This window comes from Cydia amplana, chromosome 23 (assembly GCF_948474715.1).
Source record: "Cydia amplana chromosome 23, ilCydAmpl1.1, whole genome shotgun sequence".
NCBI lineage: Eukaryota > Metazoa > Arthropoda > Insecta > Lepidoptera > Tortricidae > Cydia > Cydia amplana.
This window is the reverse complement of record NC_086091.1, coordinates 1,677,015-1,699,955: the sequence shown is the minus strand read 5'-3', so window position 1 is coordinate 1,699,955 and position 22,941 is coordinate 1,677,015. Positions and strand designations below refer to the sequence as shown.

Genomic DNA, 22,941 nt, shown 5'->3' with positions numbered 1-22,941 from the left:
GCTTTCTCATTAACAGCGATAAAATAACATTGGATTTTCTGAGAACCTAATTTATCTGAGTGAAAAACTAGACATAATAAATGAAAGGACTAAAACTAAATAGACCGTAATTTCTTAAACCATTTCGTAAAGTAGATTCGCTTTATTTGAAAATGCTTTAGGTTTTTAGGGTTCCGTACCCAAAGGGTAAAAACGGGACCCTATTACTAAGACTCCGCTGTCCGTCCGTCCGTCCGTCCGTCTGTCACCAGGCTGTATCTCACGAACCGTGATAGCTGAAATTTTCACAGATGATGTATTTCTGTTGCCGCTATAACAACAAATACTAAAAACAGAATAAAATAAAGATTTAAGTGGGGCTCCCATACAACAAACGTGATTTTTGACCGAAGTTATAAGCAACGTCGGGCGGGGTCAGTATTTGGATGGGTGGCCGTTTTTTTGCTTGTTTTTTTTGCTTGATTCGGTCTATTTTTTGTTGATGGTGCGGAACCCTCCATGCGCGAGTCGGACTCGCTTGGCCGGTTTTTGGTACAGTATTTCACTTCACTTTATAACAAGTCGTGAAATTTTACGAAGTTGACATGATAACTCAATTGATTTCTTCTGTTACTAATGCTTTAGTAGAAAAAGCAAATTGTAGGCTATACAGTCAGCATCAAATATAAAAATATAAATAAGTACAAAGTCGCCAAATATATCGAAACACACCTTCGTTACTATAGAAATACGGATGTGTTCCGATATGCGAAATGGCCACTTCTTCCATCACTATTTATTTGATGCTAACTGTACGTTCGTAGGTAAAGCGTATGGCCGAACCAATTCCTCTACCTATTAGGGCCACTCAGCACTAGCGTCTTCCGAGCATCAGCCTCTGGACAATTCTATGGCTGCTGCTCGACGCAATGTTGGCGCAACTAGGCACCGACGCCATTTTCCGTAGCGCTAACTAGACGCCAACGCTCAACAGACTCTTATATCTTAATATCGCCATATTTCAGAAAAGTGGCCATGTGACGAATAGCTATAAAAAGTCTTCTGAGAGCCGTTTGATTGTATAATGTCCTATAAAGAAAACGTTTTTTTGTACAAGTAATTGTAGAATGGTTTTCTTAACGGAATTACTTTGTGACTGTAATAACATTGAAACTATTACAATTGTAATGTATCTTGGACTTGAAAGAAAGCAGCCATTTTTTCTAGGAATAAGACGAGTGAGACCGGTACAGTCAGCTGCAGAAGTTGCTAAGCGGGCGAGGTGTTCAAAATTACCTTGACACGCTCTATTCTCTTAACAATAAAGCCGTGTCAAGGTAATTTTGAACACCTCGCCCGCTTAGCAACTTCTGCTGCTGACTGTATGTACCTATATATTTATAATAATTGTTATTTTGATAAAAAAAGTTCTTAAGCGTTACATTCCCATGACGACTGCAGGCAAAAAGAAAAAAAAAATTATATATTTCGGGGATCTCGGAAACGGCTCTAACGATTTCGATGAATATTGCTATATGGGGGGTTTCGGGGGCGAAAAATCGATCTAGCTATGTCTTATCTCTGGGGAACCGCTCATTTTTGAGTTTTTATAAGTTTGGCGAGCAAAGCCCGGTCTCCCAGATATTTCTTGCTAAAAAGCGATCTCCTCCAGACGACCTTTGGGTAGCGGGAAATGTAGAACTGAAATACAACATGGCAGCTAAAGTACTTACATGCAACTTCTAAGGATTTCGTGTCTGCGCTCTTCCCGACCGGGTTACGTACTTCGCATTTCACCGTCGCTTCGTTGAATTTTCGCGAAATATTCGGTAATATCTGAAACAAATCATAACATGTTCTAATATGTATTTGGTCACAAACGGTACAATAATTCTTACAGATAGTAATATTATTCAATACATGAACCAATGAAGTTGCCACTGACTACTAACGCGTACACAAAATAAAACGGAACGGAATAACACACATATATCTACAGAACAAACATTTGTCGTCATTAATAATAAATTTAAAAATAAAAACAACGGGTTGCACTCCGGGAGTGCCGATAGAAGTGAAAACTCAATGACTAGTCCAAAATGTCTGCAGCTAGTGCTATAATTATACATGGGTTAATTAACCCATCCTCCTTTCTATTGACAAACTTTAGTTCCGAAATTGCTGGTCAATGAGCTTGTTTAAAATTCGAAATTCAAATTCGAATAGAAATTGTAAAGCTATATTGCCTTGGCCCTAAAAGTATAGAACACGCCTGTAAAAATTGCCAATAAAATGCTATTTCTTACATTCCAACTAGTCACAATGTCAATAATTTCTATAGGTAGCTAATTTGTTTTCGTGATTCCGGGATATTAAATAATCTCATGTAACCATTTCAACCCCATGATGCAGATTTTGTTTAAGACGTTCCATGTCTGTTTTTGATTCAAAATAAAAGCAATTTTTAATCTAAAAGTTAAATCATAGCCGACCTGTTTTGAATTTTCTGTAATAGCCATTTTAATCTAACCTTGCATAGTTAAAATAATTCCTCTGACACGGCGCGGCAAGAATTTTAATATCAAAAAATATTTATATCGTGACATTGCAGTAGGCGGTATTCTAAAAGCTTAGTATCAGAGAGATCAACGCTTAAATCTAACCAGTAATATTACGCTACTTAGTAGTAAAACGAAATTAGAATAAGAATTGGAATTTTGGAATCTCGAAATACTAGTAGGTATGTATTATTCCGAATGTATGTCCGACTGATCATTACGAATATAATACCGGGATTCAAAAGAGGAATTTTGTCGATTTTTTTGGTCTCATTTTATTAAAAAGAATGAAATGAAATTACTACGAAAACTGCAATTTTTGTAAATATATAATTTATTTTTTTGTAAATAAACAACTACCATGGATTCTATATTCACTGCGTACCTACTGCATTATTTATCTTTGTTTGTCAGAGTAATCTGATTAAATATGACCCATTAGTGGGCAAAAGGGGCGTAATATACTATTAAAAAACTAACAATTTTCATTGATGATTTAACTTATTTTACCTTAAAAAAATATTTTAAAGTGGTCTACTTCAATACCGGTCTTAATTCCGGAATTCCGGTATTGTGGGCCAATATCGGATTTCAATACCGGTATTGAGAATCAGCCGACATTAGATGACCTAAATACACATATCTATGATCGCTGTTCGACTCGTTTGAACCCAGTGCGACAGCAACACCACAGGAGTCGTGACTTTTGCATATTGCATACATGCACGTTGCAGGTTTTCGGTGTGCCAAGGAATTTCAAAAGTTGTAGCTCCATGCCTTTAGTGTGATACGTGCATTTTTATTTAAGTGGAGTGTGTTTTTATTGCACCAGGTTCATTACTTTATTCTGGCGAATTACATTAGAGTGCACATGGACGTGTGAAATTTTAAATTAAAATAACATGTATATTTCAACAGCCCAACTAATATTATAAATGCTAAAGTAACTCTGTCCGCCTGTATGTCTGTCTGTCTGTATCTCTGTTTGTCTGTGTGACTGCTTGTCTGCCTGTATGTCTGTCTGTCTGTTACCTCTTCATACTTACACCTCTAAACCGATTTAGATTAAATTTGTTATGGAGATAGTTTGAGACCCGAAGCAGGACATAGGATAGTTCTATTATATTATCTTATATATTAGTATATTTCATTTCACCTTAAACGAGCACGTGTTTTGGCTAAGCACAAGATGTGCTCTGAGCTGTCTAGAACGCATATTTTCTTAATCAAAATTTACATAGTACTTACCTTAGTGGCAGTAAAATGGTCGGGGTTATAAAAGACGTTTATAAACAGTTCTTTCCTAGGTTACCTAGGCTAGGCTATATCACAGAATAAATACCTAATAGTAGTAGGTATAGAAGGTTCACTCTAGAGACTGACAAAACGTGTCTATTAATTACAAGAGATATAAGCGCAAGCGCGAGCAGGCGTCCGTTCCGTAGCGGTGCGCGGAAACCACTACTGCTAGACACCAAAATTGGTGTACGCCGAAGTTTTTACACGTGTGACTTTAGTAAGATCCTCAAGACACAATTAAGACATATTACTTACCAGTTCATTTCTGACTGCACCAGCGATTTGCTCGTTGTTCAGAAACCATCTGTATGTCAAGTTGTTAGGGTTGGCATTAGCTTGGCAGCCTGAAATAAAAGTCTTTATTAGTCGCATTTATAAGTGAGTACTTATTAAATATCTAAGGTTACTTCTACTAAATTCCAAGAGAAATTAAAAAAAAAGGAAAGCCTCATTTATATTTCTGAAAATAAGTAAAATAAAACTCTCAAGTTGACTAAAATTTTTCTAAAAGTATATTGAACAATTTTTTATAGTTTTCTATATTGTACGGTTTAACTTACAATAAGTAAATATACAATGGAAATCAAAAGATTAAGATATTATCATAAAAATTTTGTTCTAACTCACCGACTGCTAAAGTATCTCCTTTCTGTATCCTGCCAGTGGCTGCACCGGATTTGATGAAAACACGCACTTTTGGGGCATATTGGACCTGCAACAAAATATTTAAGGTACTTAAATTTTTATGTAAGTAAATTAATTACAACATAGGTATATAATTATAAATAATGATGTGCTTATTAGTAGATGAGTTTCGTAACTTAACAAAGATAAATTTTATTGAGTTCTAACCAAACAAATCTATTTTAATTTCAAAGATAAAAAAAATATCAGAACTCATACCTAAAGTGAAAACCATTCGAGGTTTCGTAGTAGGTAACTTCCCTTTCATTATAGTACCATATTTCCGTCGAAACTGTGCTACAGACGATACAAAGGCAACCTCATATGGGGGCCTCTTATAGTTAACTTTACCCTAACTACTTTCAACTTTACTTAGTTAAAACTCTGTGAATTATATTTCGTGATTAAGCTACGCCGAGGAACACTCTCGGAGCTAGTTTCGGAGAAAATTGTAATTTGTACAAAATGTATCTCTCAACAGCAATATGGTACAGGTGGTTTTATAAAAGGGTCAAACAGAATACTGTGTTCACGTCTTTCCTGTAGACATACACAAGAGTTAAGGGCTATAAAGGTTAATTTTCTTATTTAACCCTTATCCACGTGAAAAGGTCCTCCTTTTATTTAGAGAACTATGATAAAATCATTACTTACATGCCCACAAGCTGTTAACTATTGCCCACAGGAGAGAAAACTAGTGTGTTATCGCTAACTGTACATTTTTCCATCCTGTGGGCAACAGCTTGTGGGCATGTAAGTAATGATTTTATCATAGTTCTCTAAATAAAAGGAGGACCTTTTCACGTGGATAAGGCTTAAATAAGAAAATTAACCTTTATAGCCCTTAACTCTTGTGTATGTCTACAGGAAAGACGTGAACACAGTATTCTGTTTGACCCAAAAATGGGGCAGGATGTAAAATGTATGCTCTGACAAAATTTTGTTTGGCCATGTTGTGGATATTCAGTGGTACTAATTTATTTTACTGACAAATACGCGTTTCACCGTCTTTTGTCAATGAGTCATAGAATGTCACCGATGTGATCAAAGGATGTGATCAAGAGGCAAAGATTTGGCAATACGGAATATTACGCAAAACTCTGCGTAGGTGGCGCCACTCCCACAACAAGTCACAAGCTAAGGGTCTACCGCAAACGAGAGAGTCGATGTTATCTAACCTCTCTATCACTCTTGCATATTCGAGCGATAAAGAGGCAGAGAGCTGAGTTTCGATTTCGCGTTTCCCGGTACATAAACAAACCGCCTTGATGTATCGATGTCAGATTTGATTGTATGTATGTATGTATGTATGTAAACACTTTATTGTACATAAGACAGGTTAAGATACAATTAAAAGAAAGTATACAATGTACAAAGGCGAACTTATCCCTATAAGGGATCTCTTCCAGTCAACCTTTGAGCAATTGAGAGTAGACAAATGAAAATGACAGACAAACGAACACATGTACTGAAAAGCAAATTATGGTTCAATTATTACCCAAGTAAATAATTAAAACCTCTGAAAACTTGTATGTTGTATTGTCTGTGAAAACTTGTCAAAAAATAGTTTAAGGTACAGTACAGTATGTATAAGTTACTCTATGGTACAATTACGTCGCTAGTACTGCACTCTGGCGGCAAAACATTGCAGTAAAACTCCCTATTATAAATGATTTTAATTACCAAATTCTCTACACCAATAAAACGACAAAGAAAAACTGCATTCATACATTTAAAAAAAACGAACAGTCGTTCTACAGATTTTGTTCCAGCTAATTATGAGTTAATACTACCAATATTCTTCCTCGCGTTGTCCCGGCATTTTGCCACGGCCCATGGGAACCTGGGGTCCGCTTGACAACTAATCCCAAGAATACGTAGGCTCTAGTTTTTACGAAAGCGACTGCCATCTGACCTTCCAACCCAGAGGGGAAACTAGGCCTTATTGGGATTAGTCCGGTTTCCTCACGATGTTTTCCTTCACCGAAAAGCAACTGGCAAATATCAAATGATATTTCGTACATAAGTCCGAAAAACTCATTGGTACGAGCCGGGGTTTGAACCCGCGACCTCCGGATTGAAAGTCGCACGCTCTTACCGCTAGGCCACCAGCGCTCTCTAGTCGAGTACCAATAGTTACGCTATATTAATCTTGTTACATAGTTCCCGGTTTCCCGGCCCGCCGCTCCATGGACCCTCCCAGTTAAAACTAAACCGATTTTGTTGCGGCAAACTTGCAAATTGAGTTACAACAGCAGATGCAATGGATTTGAGATACCATTAAATTTCACTAGTTTTTGTGCAAAGTGGATAAATATCTCTATGGCATAAGTAACATGTAACTAATATCTATGTATACTGTAAGAGTATAAAACTTTGCCGTTTAACACAACTTTGCCCACTTCTTCGCTTCGGTACGTAAGAAAGTAAAAGTAGTAAGCAAAAAAGTAAGAAAGTATGAGAACTGAGTAAATTTTTAACAGCCCGTAGTAATTCGCCATACAATTACTTATTTCAATTTCACTCCATTTTTTTTTAAACGATTAAGTACCTAAATCTTTGTGCCAAATACGTACAGTCGTAGACATTGAAATATTCAACGATTAAAAAAAAACGCCGTTTGAAAATATCTACTAATATACATAAATACTGAATCGCAAAAAATTTAATTTTCATCAGTCAGATTCCTTTGGCTACAAATAGAAATAAAATCTGTAGCCAATCTGTAACAAAATATTACTTCCCTATTTATTGCTTTATCAATTTTTCAACAAAAAAAATACAAGCACATTTACAAATACAAAATTATTTTTAAAACCCGACCGACATTTTGCAAAGATTACTTTCCCCAATAATCGCGAGCAACGTGAATTATTCCAATTTAAAAATGTGTATCACGTTCTAATTGTTTGGTTGAATCCGAAATACAAGTCATTGGTTCGACATTATGTACGGTTTGCATAGAAAGTCAATAAATTATTATACTTTTTGCGGTAAACATATGGTAAACATTCAATAGAGAATATAAAATAGCAAAGAGGTGTCAAGTATAATATTCTTATTTAAGGTCGTATTAATCTATATGGGGCATTATCTATGAAAAGGGACCTTATTGTCGATGGCGCTTACGCCGCACAGCGTCGCGCCGCATTGTATTTATATCGGAGCGTCGTTAATAATAGCGTAACCGCCATCGACAATAAGGTCCCTTTTCATAGATAACGTCACATATCTTCTTTCTATCTTCTTTGGGTCGCCCAGTAGGTCGGCCAAGATACCGCTGGGGAGACAGTGTGGAACCGGATCTGCGTCAGCTTCAAAAGCCGATAATTGGCAGGAAACGGCGCAGGATCGGGAAAAGTGGTGTGCTCTCGTTTCGGAGGCCAAGATCCTCTTTGGGTCGCTGAGCCGTAATACACACACACACACACACACACACACACACACACACACACACACACACACACACACACACACACACACACACACATTAACCAACTGGTGAGACAGATTTTCATTGATCTTTGAACTGCCAGCAAATATCGAGCAATAAATCACGCATATAGATTTAGAAGCAAATGTGTTTGCTTTTTGACGATTTCATGATGTCAGGGAGAAGACCGTGTATTTATTTTGCCAACGCTACAGGCAGGCAGGCTTACAGGCACTTTTCTCCCCTGAAAGGGAACGTTATGAATATTAAGAGCTCTTTGAACGGAAGCTGCCACATAACCGTTACGGGCGCATTCTGATATATTGAATATTATAGAAATTTAAACCAACCCGGTACAGCTCGCGGAGGTCTTTTTGATTAGTCTATTAATTAATTTAGATATTTATAAGTTTTTTTTTTTATTTTTTTTTTTCAAAAATTTTGACAAAATTTTAGTAGTTTCGGAGATAAAGGGGGAATGGTAATTTTTTGCCTATTTTCTTGAATAACTGCTAAACTATTTATTTAAACCAATCCATACTAATATTATAAATGCGAAAGTGTGTCTGTCTGTCTGTTACCTTTTCACGCTTAAGCCGCTGAACCGATTTAGTTGAAATTTGGCATAGAAATTGTTTGAGTCCCGGGAATAGACATGGGATAGTTTTTATGTCCGAAATCAACCCTTAAGAGCAAAGGGGGGTGGAATTGAAAGAGTTAATGAATTGCCTAATAATTGAAACGTAGGTATATTAAGTTCGGTTCCCTTGCGATGTTTTCATATTAATAATCAATAATATTCTATCAAATTCTGATTTGTCTGGCGGACTCCATCGCAAACGTTATCTCACAATTTCGCGGAAATTCATTCCCAAAGTCCTTTAAAATAAATTCCTGTTTATTTCTGGAAGATATTATTTTTAGGAGGAGGAGGAGGAGGATTTTAAATTGGAGGATATTATCTAAATTTAGAAGCATTACGGTTTCAGGTATCTGACGTAATTATTTGAGAAATTAATACTTGAGTATTTTAAAAGAAATGAAAACATTAAAAGGCTTGTTTACTGGTATTTCCGCCCACTTGCTTTTGTTTTTATCCTACAAAAGGAAAAGCGTGGGTTATAAAAAAAAACAATTATTACAGACCATGAGATCTATATTTTGTTAGTTAATCAGAAAGACTTACATCCTATGTTAGTACTTAGAGTCTGTGCGGAAAGAGAAGAGTCGTGGGATTTGAGGGCGCGCCAGTGATATTTTATGGTTTTTGCTATGCTGACAACACTGGTCACGTGATTATAGTACGACATTATTGGTCATGATACTTGAATCCCTTTTGTTCCGGTTTTTTGCCACGGCTTACTAAACGGAGCCTGGAGGTGGTTTCGGCTCGTCAACTCAATCCTCTGATTTAGCGCAGGCACTAGTTTTTTTTAAACACTCTCTTGTTTTCAGTCTCAGATACTAAAAAGTGACAGTGCGATTGACAAAACTGCTAAAAGTAGTTAAGAATCTGCCCAATACAACTGTCATTTTAGTACCAAACAAGATAGTCTCATTTATGTACTGCCTAATCTGTGCAGTCCAACAGTTATTTTAATACAAAACCGGGTAGATCGGGTAGAAATTGGGCAATAGAACTGTAATTTTATTATTTGGATATAAAAATAGTGCATAAGTGTAGGCCTTATTGGGATATGTCCGGTTCTCTCATCTCACGATATTTTACTTCGCCGAAAAGTCACTGCTAAATATGAAATATAATTTCGTAACTAACAGAACCTGTAAACGAACTTACAAAACAAATAAAGAAATAACTTATTAGAAAAAGTTTTATTCTTTGTAATCGAAGTTTGAATTAAAATATTCAATGTCACTTATGTTTGAGCTAGCTTCAGAACAACCAGGGAGTCCAGGGACACTCATAGAACTATCTTCATCTGAATTAGATGTGCTTGAATCCGGCACGTAGATTACAAATTCTTGCATATCACCTATTTAGCGGACTTTTATTCGAGATACCGTAGGTACTTTTACTCAATCCTGAAAAATAATTCACTACATATAAATATGCATAAAATGGCAAGTATCAAAACTATTTGTCAGTTATTTTAAAGATCATGAATGACCTGTATATTTATGAAAATGAATATATTTTGAATGAATATACTTACCGATTATGTACCGGAGACAAGTTACGAGGGGTGTTCGAAATATTCTCGGTATGAGAATGAAAACAAACAAGTACGAAAAGTTTGATATTTTTATTTTTCAATATACTCCCCCCCTATGTTCATACACTTAAAAGATCGATCAATTATTTTTTTTTAATCCCTCGTAAAAATATTTTTTATCTTTCGTGTAAAAATGCTCCTCCACTGCCGCCTTCAATGCTTCATCGTCAGAAAATTTATTTCCACGCAGATCCTTTTTAAGATTGGGGAGCAAAAAGAAGTCGCTGGGGGCTAAGTCCGGACTATACGGTGGGTGAGTAACAGTTTTAAACCCACATTCAACAATAGCTGCCTTGGCAATATGAGCAGTATGGACGGGGGCGTTGTCATGCAGAAGCAGAATACCTTTGGTTAACTTTCCTCGCCTCTTTTCTTTAATTACATCCTTTAATTGACGTAGAATGTTAGCGTAGTACTGTCCTGTGATATTTACACCTTTTTCTTTATAATCGATTAGTAATACTCCTTCACAATCCCAAAATATCGTGGCCATGACCTTGCCAGCTGAAGGGATGACCTTGAACTTCTTGGGATGAGCTGAACCCTTAATGTGCCACTGCATGGACTCTTGTTTACTCTCTGGGTCATAATGATGAACCCAGGTTTCATCTCCAGTAACTATTCTTTGCAGCACCTCATCAGGATTTTCACCGCACAGGTCAATAAAATCGGAACAACAAGCTACACGCATGTCTTTTTGAAGCCGAGTCAGCATTCGCGGAACCCATCTTGCACTTACTTTTGACATATTAAGATGGTCATGTATAATATCATGTACGGTACCAATAGAGAGATTGGTTACTTGTGCTATAGATTTTACCTTCACTCGACCATCTTCCAATATAAGTTTTTCCACTTTATCAATATTTTCTTGTGAAGTAGCTACTACAGGCCGGCCAGGTCTAGGGTCATCTTCAATACTCTCCCTTCCGCGTTTAAACTCGCTTGACCACTTTTGAATGGTAGATAAAGAAGGAGCAGACTCACGGTAAACACAATCCATTTCCTCTTTTATGGTTTTTTTATTTTTACCCTGTTTTGTCAAGAATTTTATCACGCATCGATGTTCTAATTTAGTTAACATTGTCAATTCGCACATGATGTTCATGTTTGTTCAGCAATTGCAGAAAAACAAAAGACTATCTCGGTTCGAATTATACTTTTTTTTAATGTCAATGAATAAACCTTAGCGGCCAGTAACGAAAGAAATTTTAGAAGAGGTCGTAAGATATCAATACCGAGAATATTTTGAACGCCCCTCGTACATAGGGGGCTTATTAAATAGGTAATGATTTAAAATTAAATACAACATCAATACCCGTGAATAGCGGAAACACGTTCCGCGACTTTTTGTAACTCGATAGTCGGCTTTTAGCCGTTTTCTTCCCCCTGACAAAACCGAACAATGTTAAATATAATTTTCCTTGTGGTTTTATGTACGATTTTATTGTGTTTTGAAAATATTTTATACATAAAACTTGTGGTTTTTGTTAATAAGAATATACAATGACAGAAGTTTGTTTACTTTTTGCAAGACAGGTGTCAAAGGTTTGATTGCCATATAAAATTGAAAATGTTAGTTCCCGTTTCTGCCACGACTCTTCTCTTTCCGCACAGACTCTATTTATTACCTTAACATTACTGCGTGCAGAGAGGAACACGGGCCAAGATGGATTAGTCCTGCCTCTCACCACCTCTACCCAGTATTTTGTGAGGCCAAACGTTCGGAAAACGTTATGATTATAGCCGTTTACGTACTTTTACCAAGAATCCATGGGAAAACTAGAATGTCATGATAATAATGTAAGGATGACTCACGTTAGACTCACGTAAGCGCTGGTGGCCTAGCGGTAAGAGCGTGCGACTTGCAATCCGGAGGTCGCGGGTTCGAACCCCGGCTCGTACCAATGAGTTTTTCGGAACTTATGTACGAAATATCATTTGATATTTACCACTCGCTTTTCGGCGAAGGAAAACATCGTGAGGAAACCGGACTAATCCCAATAAGGGCCTAGTTTACCCTCTGGGTTGGAAGGTCAGATGGCAGTCGCTTTCGTAAAAACTAGTGCCCACGCCAATTCCTGGGATTAGTTGCCAAGCGGACCCCAGGCTCCCATGAGCCGTGGCAAAATGCCGGGACAACGCGAGGAAGATGATGATGATGACTCACATTAGACCGGACCGACCGGGCCGTGTCCGCCGTGTCCGGGCCGGAGCTTCCGGCGCTTACTTTTCTATGACAGATGACAAGTGATCACGTGATGCTTTCCATAGAAAACGAAGCTCAGAAATTTCCAGTCCGGACACGGCTCGATCTAACGTCCTTAAGTCGTCCGCAGGTAAGTAGGTACATGGTTATAATTCGTATCTATATAAAACCAAAATAAGTTGGAGAAAAACGGAGTTAGGTACCAAAGTATAAGAGAGTTACATACATTATGCTTTCACATTTAATATCTGCGAGGTTTGTCCGGAAAGCATATATGAACTCAGAAATTTATCAAATTCTGTTCACCGGTTCACAACGTTCAAGCGTGAAGAGTAACAGACAGACAGATTTACTTTGCACTCATTCAACGTAAAATTAGTTTAATGTTAGTATGACTCAAGGCAGTTTAAATTCGGGTATTCCATAATTCATATGAAACTCAAATGAACTAAAATCCAAAACAAATCACTTAACCCCCCCGTCTGCAGACTCGTATACAATTAAAGGCTTAAAACTAACCGTAAACTTGCCTAAACCTAAACCACATTCACTTAACATTCTCACTAATCCTGCTAAATCGAGAAACTATATTTTTAAGGGGCTTAAATCCTTCAATTTGTATTTATAATAATGGTAATATTTATTCAGCTTAAGTTTAAACTCACTCGAACTTTTTAGGGTTCCGTACCTCAAAAGGAAAAAACGGAACCCTTATAGGATCACTCGTGCGTCTGTCTGTCTGTCTGTCCGACCATCCCCCCCCCCTTTATCTCCGAAACTACAGGGTCTACATTTTTTTTAAATACACAAAATAGTTCTTTACCTATAGATGAGCGGAAAACCTATTAGAAATTTGCAGTCAAGCGTGAGTCGGACTTCATGTACGGAACCCTTGGAACGCGAGTCCGACTCGCACTTGGCCGTTTTTTTGTAACTGGACAAAAATTATTGCTTAGTTACAAGGAAAGTAATTTTGTAACTATCTATTATCATCTGTTTTCAATTTAGATATATTATTTTCATTTCCCTAACCAGACTTTGTAAAGTATCTTAATGAAACTCTTAACTAAATTGCCTTAAAGCCATCTGATTTTAACTTAAAGTCTCTTAAATCGAAGCCAACCACAATACACTTTGCATTCCACTAACACTGTCAGAGTGCGAACTTTTAAAACAATAAACACTAGTGGAACAAACATCTGCGTCCTCACAATAATTAAAGCACATTTCGATTGTCTCTGCAACAGTATTGAAGCGTCTTTGCTGCGACGATGAAGTAGCAAGAAACGAGCGATGTCACTATATCAATGTGCTAGAATGAAATAGAAATAGAAATTTATTCATGAGCACAAACACAAAATAGAAAATTATTTAACAGAGAAACATAAAAGGATAAAGTGCCACGAAATGGTCTCACTTTAGCATGTTGCTGGCGACTTCCAGCGCTGATCTTCCGATGAGACCATCCGGTGAAACAATCACGACAGTTAACATAATTACAAAATAAAATTTATATATAACGTACAAAAGTAGCGACTAATTATCTGATAATAAAAAAAACGTACAAAAGACAAAGACAGTACTAATATAAAAATACATTACAATAAATTACTATGTCCAAGAATGAATGACGGATTGAACGTCCTAATCGGAAGCAATGACATCAATGGAATCAAGGAAATTGATAGCGACCGTCCGTTTTCCGCTGGTGCAGCTGCAGCAGCGACGCAGCAGCAGTCGCGATTGAAATATAACCTAATGGCAAACTGCAACTTCCAGTTTATTTACTCGTAAGGTTTTTAAAGTGTTTCTTTTTCATTCTTTTTTTAAAAAGGGATTTCGGGTTGAATATTTTTACGCGACTACCACAAACAGGGGATGATGTAGAGTGTTATTTTATGGGTTTGTGTAGTTTTGTTAAAAAAAACTGGCCAAGTGCGAGTCAGACTCGCGTTCCAAGGGTTACATTAAGTCCGACTCACGCTTGACTGCACAATTCTAATAGGTTTTCCCTATAGGTAAAGAACTATTATGTGTATTTTTCTCAAAATTTTAGACCCAGTAGTTTCGGAGATAAAGGGGGGGGTCGGACAGACAGACAGACGCACGAGTGATCCTATAAGGGTTCCATTTTTTCCTTTTAAGGTACGGAACCCTAAAAAGTTACCCGGAGACAAAAAATTGTATCTTGTCATACCATTTTCTACCCAAATTAGCTAAGAAAATTCGCAGCTTACTTACATTTACAACAACCACTCGAAAAGAAGTCACAAGCGTATGAAATGCTGTCGTTAGTCTCGCTAAAACTCGAAAACGACTGGACCGATTTGGTTCATTTTGGTATTGAATTAATTGCAGAAGCTTAGGGAAGGTTTAGACAGTGAGTTAATATTGAAAAATTCAGAGAAAGATAGTAAAAACAAGCAATGGTGCTGGTTATCAAACGTGCCGTACGCCTTGTTGCCGCCAAAGCAAAATACATACATTGCAATATTGAAAACTTGCGTGTTTAGTCAACAAGGGCCCGGCTTAGCTTACAAGTGGGGCTTCGTCTAGACAGCAAGCTCCATTGGTTAGGGATTAAGCCGTGTGAACGATTCGATGGCAAAATGAAATTCTTGGGCGACAAGAAAATACTAAATGCTGGGTGATATCATAGAAAAAAAATACATAGATTGCTCACTCGATACATCAGTTCGATACACTAGTAGCGGAGTTATCAGTACTGCTACTTGACAATAGATATAGCACCGACCGGAAAGTCTAATGCTCAACAACATAAGGGCGATTGTGCACTACAATGAATTTTACTGTCCGGCAGTCCGAGTTTTCATGGTCCGATATGGCATGAAAATACGGATGATTGGCTTGTGCACTTGTCCGTCTTTTTACTCGCAGGTGCGGCGCAGTGGCATGAAAAAAGCGGATGATTGGCTTGTGCACTAAAAGAGAGGTAGCCCGCCCCCGCCCGGCCAAGTCATGAATAATACTAATTCCAGACGCAGTGCACAAGCATAAACACGTTTTTCATAGCTGTCATCTCGGACCGGAAAAAACTGTCCGGAATGGGGAAAAGTAAAATGTCGGACGGTAAAATTACGTCTAGTGCACAAGCTACTATATACATTTAATGGCGTGCCATATCGGACCGTAAAAACTCGGACTGCCGGACAGTAAAATTCATTGTAGTGCACAATCGCCCTAAGACTTTGCGGTCGGTGCTACATCTATTTTTCATGTCTTACTATATTTCTCTATGGTGATATGCTATAGTGGGTTTTAACGTTGTATCGTGCCAAGTTTTTCAGAATTTCCAACCAATTTAGAACGAAACTGATACGCGTATTCGGATTTTAATAATTAGATCTGAATCAGTTGTGGATCTGATTTGTCAGTGTCAAAAGTAACGTTTTAGGTTGAAGAAATGTTTAAACTTGATTGGTTAGGGATTGACGGCAAATTTAACAATCTTAAAGCAAATCTTAAGCAACCAGAAATTGAGGCTAATGAATTGCTTGTGATAACTTATCGACACTAACACTAACTACCTACAATATTATATTTATAGTACTCACAAAAAATCTCGCTACACTTGTGGTTTAATTTCAACATATTTCGCTTGCTCTGGTATCAATATTAACGCGAGGAGTTAAACAGCAACTTTGCATTATAAAACAAATAAATATTGTAAATTCGTTCGCTATTACGACTTTAACTTAACTCCTTCATACTCAGTTCTCTGACAAACACAGACAGATTTCCACAACAAAGGTTAGAAAGGACAATTTATCGTCGTTCTCAAACGCAACTTTCTCGGGTGAACAATACGATGCTAGCAACAGATTAGTGACTTGTTTATTTCAAAAGAAAAGAGTTTCTAGCAGTTGTGTGGGCTGGAAATGAATTGCACTCAAGTAGATGGTATCTGCACTAAAAAACTGCCACCTGCTATGTCAAGCTTTGTAAAGTCAGCAGCAGAAGTTGCTAAGCGGGCGAGGTGTTCAAAATTATTTTGACGCGACTTTATTGTTAAGAGAATAAGAGCGTATCAAGGTAATTTTGAACACCTCGCCCGCTTAGCAACTTCTGCTGGTGACTGTACATCTGTTACAATGAAACAAAAAAACATTTAATGATGACTCACGCTAGACCGGGACGGGGCCGGGTCGGAGCTTCCAGCGCTTCGTTTTCTATGAAAAGCACCACGTGATCACCGATTAGCCGTCAGGGCCCGGCCACATGTCAGCGGTGCGGCGCCGCCGCCGCCGCGCGGCGCGGCACCGCAGAAATCTGCGGCGACGCCCGCCGCAACGCAAAATTCTGCGGTGCCGCGCTGCGGCGCCGCAAAGCGGTGCGCGGCGCCGCGCGCGGTGCCGCAAAGCGGTGCGTTTCGCCGCGCGCGGTGCCGCAAAGCGGTGAGTTTCGCCGCGCGCGGTGCCGCCAAGCGGCGTGCGGCGCCGCGTGCGATGCCACGCTGCATAGTAAAGAATAAAATTCGACTACCAGTTGTTTAATCAGACATGGATCCCTTCACACGTGTTCTGCTCTTGCTGTTGTTATAGCGATAGCGGTTCGCCAAAAAACGCTGCAAATGGTGTTAAAGGTATGAAAATCGGTACGATTGATCTTTAGGACATTTGAAACAATTTGACCCGAAGCACCAACAAATAAAAAAAAAAACGAGAGGAGTTATGACGTCATCTTTTTTTTGTATGAAATTTAAAAAAAAAATGTTTAGAAACCTATCGTGTGTAGTATTAAACGAAAGGGCTTTCTGAGCCTATTCCAAAAATATATCACATCATTACATTTGAGTCATTTTTTTTTCAATTATAATAAATAGTATTTTATGCAACCGTTGTTTAAGAGGGGTCAAAAAAGGCGAGTGGCGTGAGTAACAATTTGAGGCGAAGCCGAACATTGTTAATAAAGACGCCACGAGTATTTTTTGACTTAGTTAAACAACGTTGCATACAATACTTTTTCTACGAGCAAACACTTACTTTGAAATAAAATTGTAAATTTAACAAATATTTTTCATGTCATCTAGTGGACTTCTACCTACGGTATGTAGATCTCACTAACGTTCGTTTCTTAAACCCACACTCGTATTTTGATGCCTCTCATTATGTAGCAGTCACATAAACTACTATTTTTGTTAAATATAACTCAAATTATACCTAATATCCTCATATCTAATTCTAATAAAGCAATTTTGAAAATATTTACATTTAGTATATTTGTTTTAATTTTTTTCTACTCCCGTACCTTTATTTGTCATTTAAAAGGTCGTACACACACCGTTAAACTCCTATGTTATAGTTGTCAAGACAAGTCTTTAGTCTATTCCCCAAAAAAGTATTTGTGCATACACGCTACTTTTGATACTTTTACGATACTTCGTGTAATCACCACTTAAAAAATATTGTATGAAATACATTGTTGCCAACCTAATTTTAATTGTCATCTCTGACAGATGAGTACTAAGTGCATTGCTGCCAATTTACAAAATTATTTTTATTATAATTAAAAAAAATGACTGAAATGTAATAATATGATATTTTTGGAATCGGCTCAGAAAGCCCTTTCGTTTAATACCACACACGATAGGTTTCAAAACAGTTTTTTTAAATTCCATACAAAAAAAGATAACTCATCTCGTTTTTTTTTTATTTAATGGTGCTTCGGGTCAAATTGTTTCAAATGTCCTAAAGATCAATCGTACCGATTTTCATACCTTTAACATCATTTGCAGCATTTTACTGAATTTTTCGGTGTACTGCCAGCGCTATTAAGAAGGCGCAGAAATAAAAAAACAATTGAAAAGAAAATTTTGGGTGAACCCATATCTTCGTATAATGAATGAAGATGCAAATCATTTCAAAAGAAAATACCGGCGCGGCACCGCAGAAATCTGCGGCGCCGCACGCCGCTCGGCGGCACCGCGCGCGGCGAAACTCACCGCTTTGCGGCACCGCGCGCGGCGCCGCGCGCGGCGAAACTCACCGCTTTGCGGCGCCGCAGCGCGGCACCGCAAAATTTTGCGTTGCGGCGGGCGTCGCCGCAGAGCGGTTTGCGGCGCCGCAGATTTCTGCGGTGCCGCGCCGCGCGGCGGCGGCGGCGCCGCACCGCTGACATGTGGCCTGGCCCTCATAGAATATGACAGGTCGAAGACGTCGACCCGGGCAAGGCTGAAATACCCTGTATTACGCGTATTATTAGGCGTGTCTCACTCCGCGATTTCGTCGCTTTGCTACAGGTAGCTAAAAGTACATCAGTTCGGCCCCAATTTTGGGGAAAGCCATAAGCCGCACGTGGCGCTGTCGCCACCTAGCAGCCATATCTGTGCTGATCGTAACAGACGCGTTTTGTTAGAGAGTGAGTCTTCTGTACTTAGTACTATTATTTATTCTGTGGTATTACGTCTAAAATCGTAGCACACTAATTTTTTTTCTTAGAAATCTTTACGCACAATAATTGCGAGCATATTTAATTTACACGCACGCCCATAACTTATCCTTAAAAGCCTTAAGCCCCAATAAACGAAAGAAAACGGGGCAAAACAAAAAAACTACCCACAATTTTCCTCGTCTGTGGAAACTCGACGATGCCATTTTTCGGGGTAACAATTGTACCCAGCTCCCCCTAACTGTATTAAATTACCCCTAATCCAAAGGTTAAATGGTACGATGTCGCGGCAGGGGAGGTCAGGCTAAAGTGGACGCGGGGGAAAAGTGAAAATAAGAGAAGTATAAAAAGCTTTAATTTTGTGACGCCGAAGTTGCAAAAATTCTGTATATCAGCAGATCACGGTGGATTTTCCGATTGTCATGTCTCATGTGGGATTTAGTTGCGCTTCATATATTTACATGATTACATGATTTTACTTAATCTAGTTAATATTGTTAAACATGGAAGATATTTCGATTAGTTGAAATTATCCCGCAGTCGAAATTACCCCTCTGCACCTTATCAAAAGCGGATACTTTAAAATCCTACAATGTTTTTGGCTGCACATTTATACTATCTACTAATAATCGTTCGGTTCGTTTGTAGATTACATTTTATTATTGTATGCTACGAGATTATATCCAAATTCTGTTTCGATGTAGCCAACGATAAACTGTAAATTCCAAATACCGTCGCCATCAGATATATCAAAGCGGCCAACCCGCTCACAAATATCTGAACACGCCTCTGTTGTCAAGGCGCTAAAGTGCGTGTTCAGTTATTTTTGACCGTCTCGGGCGCACCGATATATCTGATGGCGATTGTACCATCGAACCAGATTCTCACATGTTTTTTAATTAACATACTCGTAGATTATATCCAGTATAAACAGATGTTATAGTAAATTACAAATAAAGGCCGACTTTAAGATAAATTTAATCTTGTGATATAAAGTAAAGTTTATTTGAAAGCAGTACCTCTAGTGTAAATTTCATTAGATAGCGTTAGCGTAAGTGTCATTTTGTATGGAATTTTGAGTTTCCAAAACGTCCCGCTTTTGGCGCGCTGTTCAAAGTCCCATACAAATAGACATAACGCAAACGCGAACGCTCGTCTCGACGCTATCAAATGAAGTGAACCCCTAGTGTATATTTCACCTAGTGTAGATTGTATCTGAGGATACAATCGAGTAATGCTGACCGGTGCAGTCTGAAACCGAACGGTACCTTAAGTTTTCGCAATCTGCAAGGGAACTACTGTAAAACGTCCCAATTATACTTGGTCAACCAGATCTTGACAGTAGAAAAAGGCGGCAAATTTGAAAAATGTAGGTGCGAAGGGATATCGTCCCATAGAAAATTTGAGTTTCGCGCCTTTTTTTACTGACAAAATTTGGTTGACCAGCTATATTAGTCCGAAGCTCCCAACTGTGGTCCAAAACTAACGGTATCTTTTTCGTTCAGGTGTGTCTATTACTGTATTTTTCGTAGTTCTAAGGCAAGGTATATTTATAAATGGAAGAAAAAACTCGGAGTAAACCAAAAGGAACATTGGCACATACTTAATTTTCTTATGAACTTGAGTCTTGTGAACTATAGTCAAATACATAGTTGCTGTATTTGACTATAACTATAGTTAGGAGGTTATAAGGTACTAATAATAATCGCCGGCTGACCCCCCTACATCGTCACGGGCTCTTTATTTCCATAACGGCTCTGTAAAATGAGATAATTTGATAAGGAGATTAACCCAGCGTTTATTTTAGATTTTATGACCTAACTTCTCGTTTTCGTATCTTGCTAGTGTTGGGAAAGATCGAGTCTATCCGAATTATTTTCTAATGGACTCGAGACTTGTTAGACTCGAGACTTGTTGCCGCCCATACTTAATCAGTTATCATGATATTTTGTTTAAAATAATGGATAAATCAGTTTGTAATATATTTTTTTCTACTCGTCGACTGCAATGCTTGAATAAGGATTTCGTATACCAAAGTGATATGGCATACTTTTTTCACTATGGGACCCCAACTCAACTATAATATTCATTTCCATACGGTTTAGTCAACTATAATGAAATTGACCAATCACAGCTCGCCTCGGTCAAGAGGACGAAACAAAACGATCTCTCGACGCTCTTACCGCTAGGCCACCGCGCTTCTTAAAATATTCGACAGTTTTATATTGAGTGGTTCGAAAATTTAATTGGATTTGGATATGAATAGCAACACTTTAAAACAATCATCAAACAATCATACGTAAAGATAGTGCAATTTTAAAGTTGAAATACACAAGAGTATTATCACATATCACTTTTATAAACGACGAATTTTTATCATTTCAAGACATTCTTTTAAATATTCCAGAAAAGGATTTAAATTACGACTCAAAAGACTCTCACTTTCAAGTCTTTTAAGCACCCAGTAACATAATATTATGAGTCAAGTTCTACTAATTTAAATTCTCTAGACTCGATTTTTGCCAACACTAATCTTGCTTGCATAATTTTTATATAAAATGGGGAGAGTGGGGCAAACTGAAATTTGCGCCATATCCTGTTGGCTAAATGACTTCTTCCGTTAAAAATAGCTTTATCGCTGCGAAAAAATTAGCTTGGCTTGCTTTAATTATGTTTTGTTAGTATAATATTGTTTTATCTTTACGTTTATTTTTTCTTTCATCGTTTGCTCTTTGCACGGTCATTCTTAGAACATGAATATCCCATGAATAGAATAGTAGGTACATACGTACCTATGTACAAATATGTTATATATTTCTACAGGCTTTATTCGGAGTATGAAGGAGAGAGATTCGCAGCAAGAAGTCGCTATACGCTTGCTACTTCCCTCAAGGATTATCAAGTTAGAACGGTCCGGGTCGGGCGGAGTTATCCGAAACTTCTTTTCCTTTAGAAAGCATCACGTGATCACCGCTTACAAAAGTGTTAGTTGCCCCGGTTCGGCCCCGGACCGTTCTAGCGTGAGTCATCCTTCACTCTTGTTAACCTACCGAGTACCGTCTGCGCCAGAAAATCAATATTAAAAAAAAATGTCTGTGTCCAATAGGAAGCATCTATGAACAGAACAGCATAATGATCGTCTTTTTTCAAAAGTTCGAGAGTTTGAGCGTTATTTTTTTCCTTTTTAGAGTTCCGTACCCAAAGGGTAAAAACGGGACCGTATTGCTAAGACTCCACTGTCAGTCTGTCCGTCTGTCTGTGTGTAAGCAGGCTGTATCTCATGAACCGTGATAGCTAAAATTTTCACAGATGACGTATTTTTGTTGCCGCTATAACAACAAATACTAAAAAGTACGGATCCCGCGGTGGGCGAGTCCAACTCGCACTTGTCCGGCTTTTTCCATAAATATATAAATTACAAACCTGTAGCCTGATGGAAGCGGCCCTGTAAGCTCTGTCAGCTGTGTTCTGGGCTTGGCACGTGAATGTCTGGTTGTGGTGAAACCTCCTCGGCCGTAGGCGAAGCACCGACCTGGGGTAAACATGTAAATTAGACCGGTAATTTTGTAACTTACCAACTATTTAAAGCTAGAGTGAATAGGCTATTACTGAACCGGTGAGCTCCATCTTAGGCTCTGTCTTCACTTTCCATCATGTGTGATTAGAGCCAATCGCCGATCAGTTTATTATTTAATATATATATGTCGGCGGCCGATCGTAAGATCAGGCATATCGTGAAATTTCTAGGCATATCGTGAAACGTGAAAATCTTTGACCCGTTCCCTGAGTCGACGGAGCCCCGCTACGCGGGGCTCCTATTTCTGGGCAGTTTGCCCTTCGGGCATCTAAAGCAACCTAACGAACTTATCCTACCTATATATTGGTTTAATCTGTCAGCTCCCACGGCTCATATATGAGCCAGAACGCTTATGGTGACGTCATATCGTGGGATTCGACAGGTTAATGTCACTATCGTCGAAACGGTTCAGGCGGAGTATGTCACTTTCTTAGGACGTCACATTCTGAGTTTGTCACTTTCTGACTTTGTCACTTTCTGAGATCGTCACATTCTGAGTTCGTCACTTTCTGACTTTGTCACTTTCTGAGATCGTCACTTTCTGAGTACGACACTTTCTG

At 38.3% G+C, this 22,941-nt stretch overlaps 1 protein-coding gene and 1 long non-coding RNA gene across 2 annotated transcripts in view; both read right to left on the bottom strand.

Annotated features, from left to right (window-relative positions):
• The window catches only part of LOC134658796 (irregular chiasm C-roughest protein-like), a 147,285-nt gene that overhangs the window by 20,261 nt on the left and 104,083 nt on the right, over positions 1 to 22,941 (bottom strand). The window contains exons 7-10 of the mRNA XM_063514449.1: positions 22,228 to 22,336; positions 4,464 to 4,548; positions 4,092 to 4,180; positions 1,713 to 1,815 (exon numbers count right to left, since the gene is read on the bottom strand). Coding sequence (XP_063370519.1) covers positions 1,713 to 1,815; positions 4,092 to 4,180; positions 4,464 to 4,548; positions 22,228 to 22,336 — 386 coding nt within the window. The remainder of the gene's footprint in view (positions 1 to 1,712; positions 1,816 to 4,091; positions 4,181 to 4,463; positions 4,549 to 22,227; positions 22,337 to 22,941) is intronic.
• The window catches only part of LOC134658889 (uncharacterized), a 582,766-nt gene that overhangs the window by 481,641 nt on the left and 78,184 nt on the right, over positions 1 to 22,941 (bottom strand). The window lies entirely within an intron of this gene.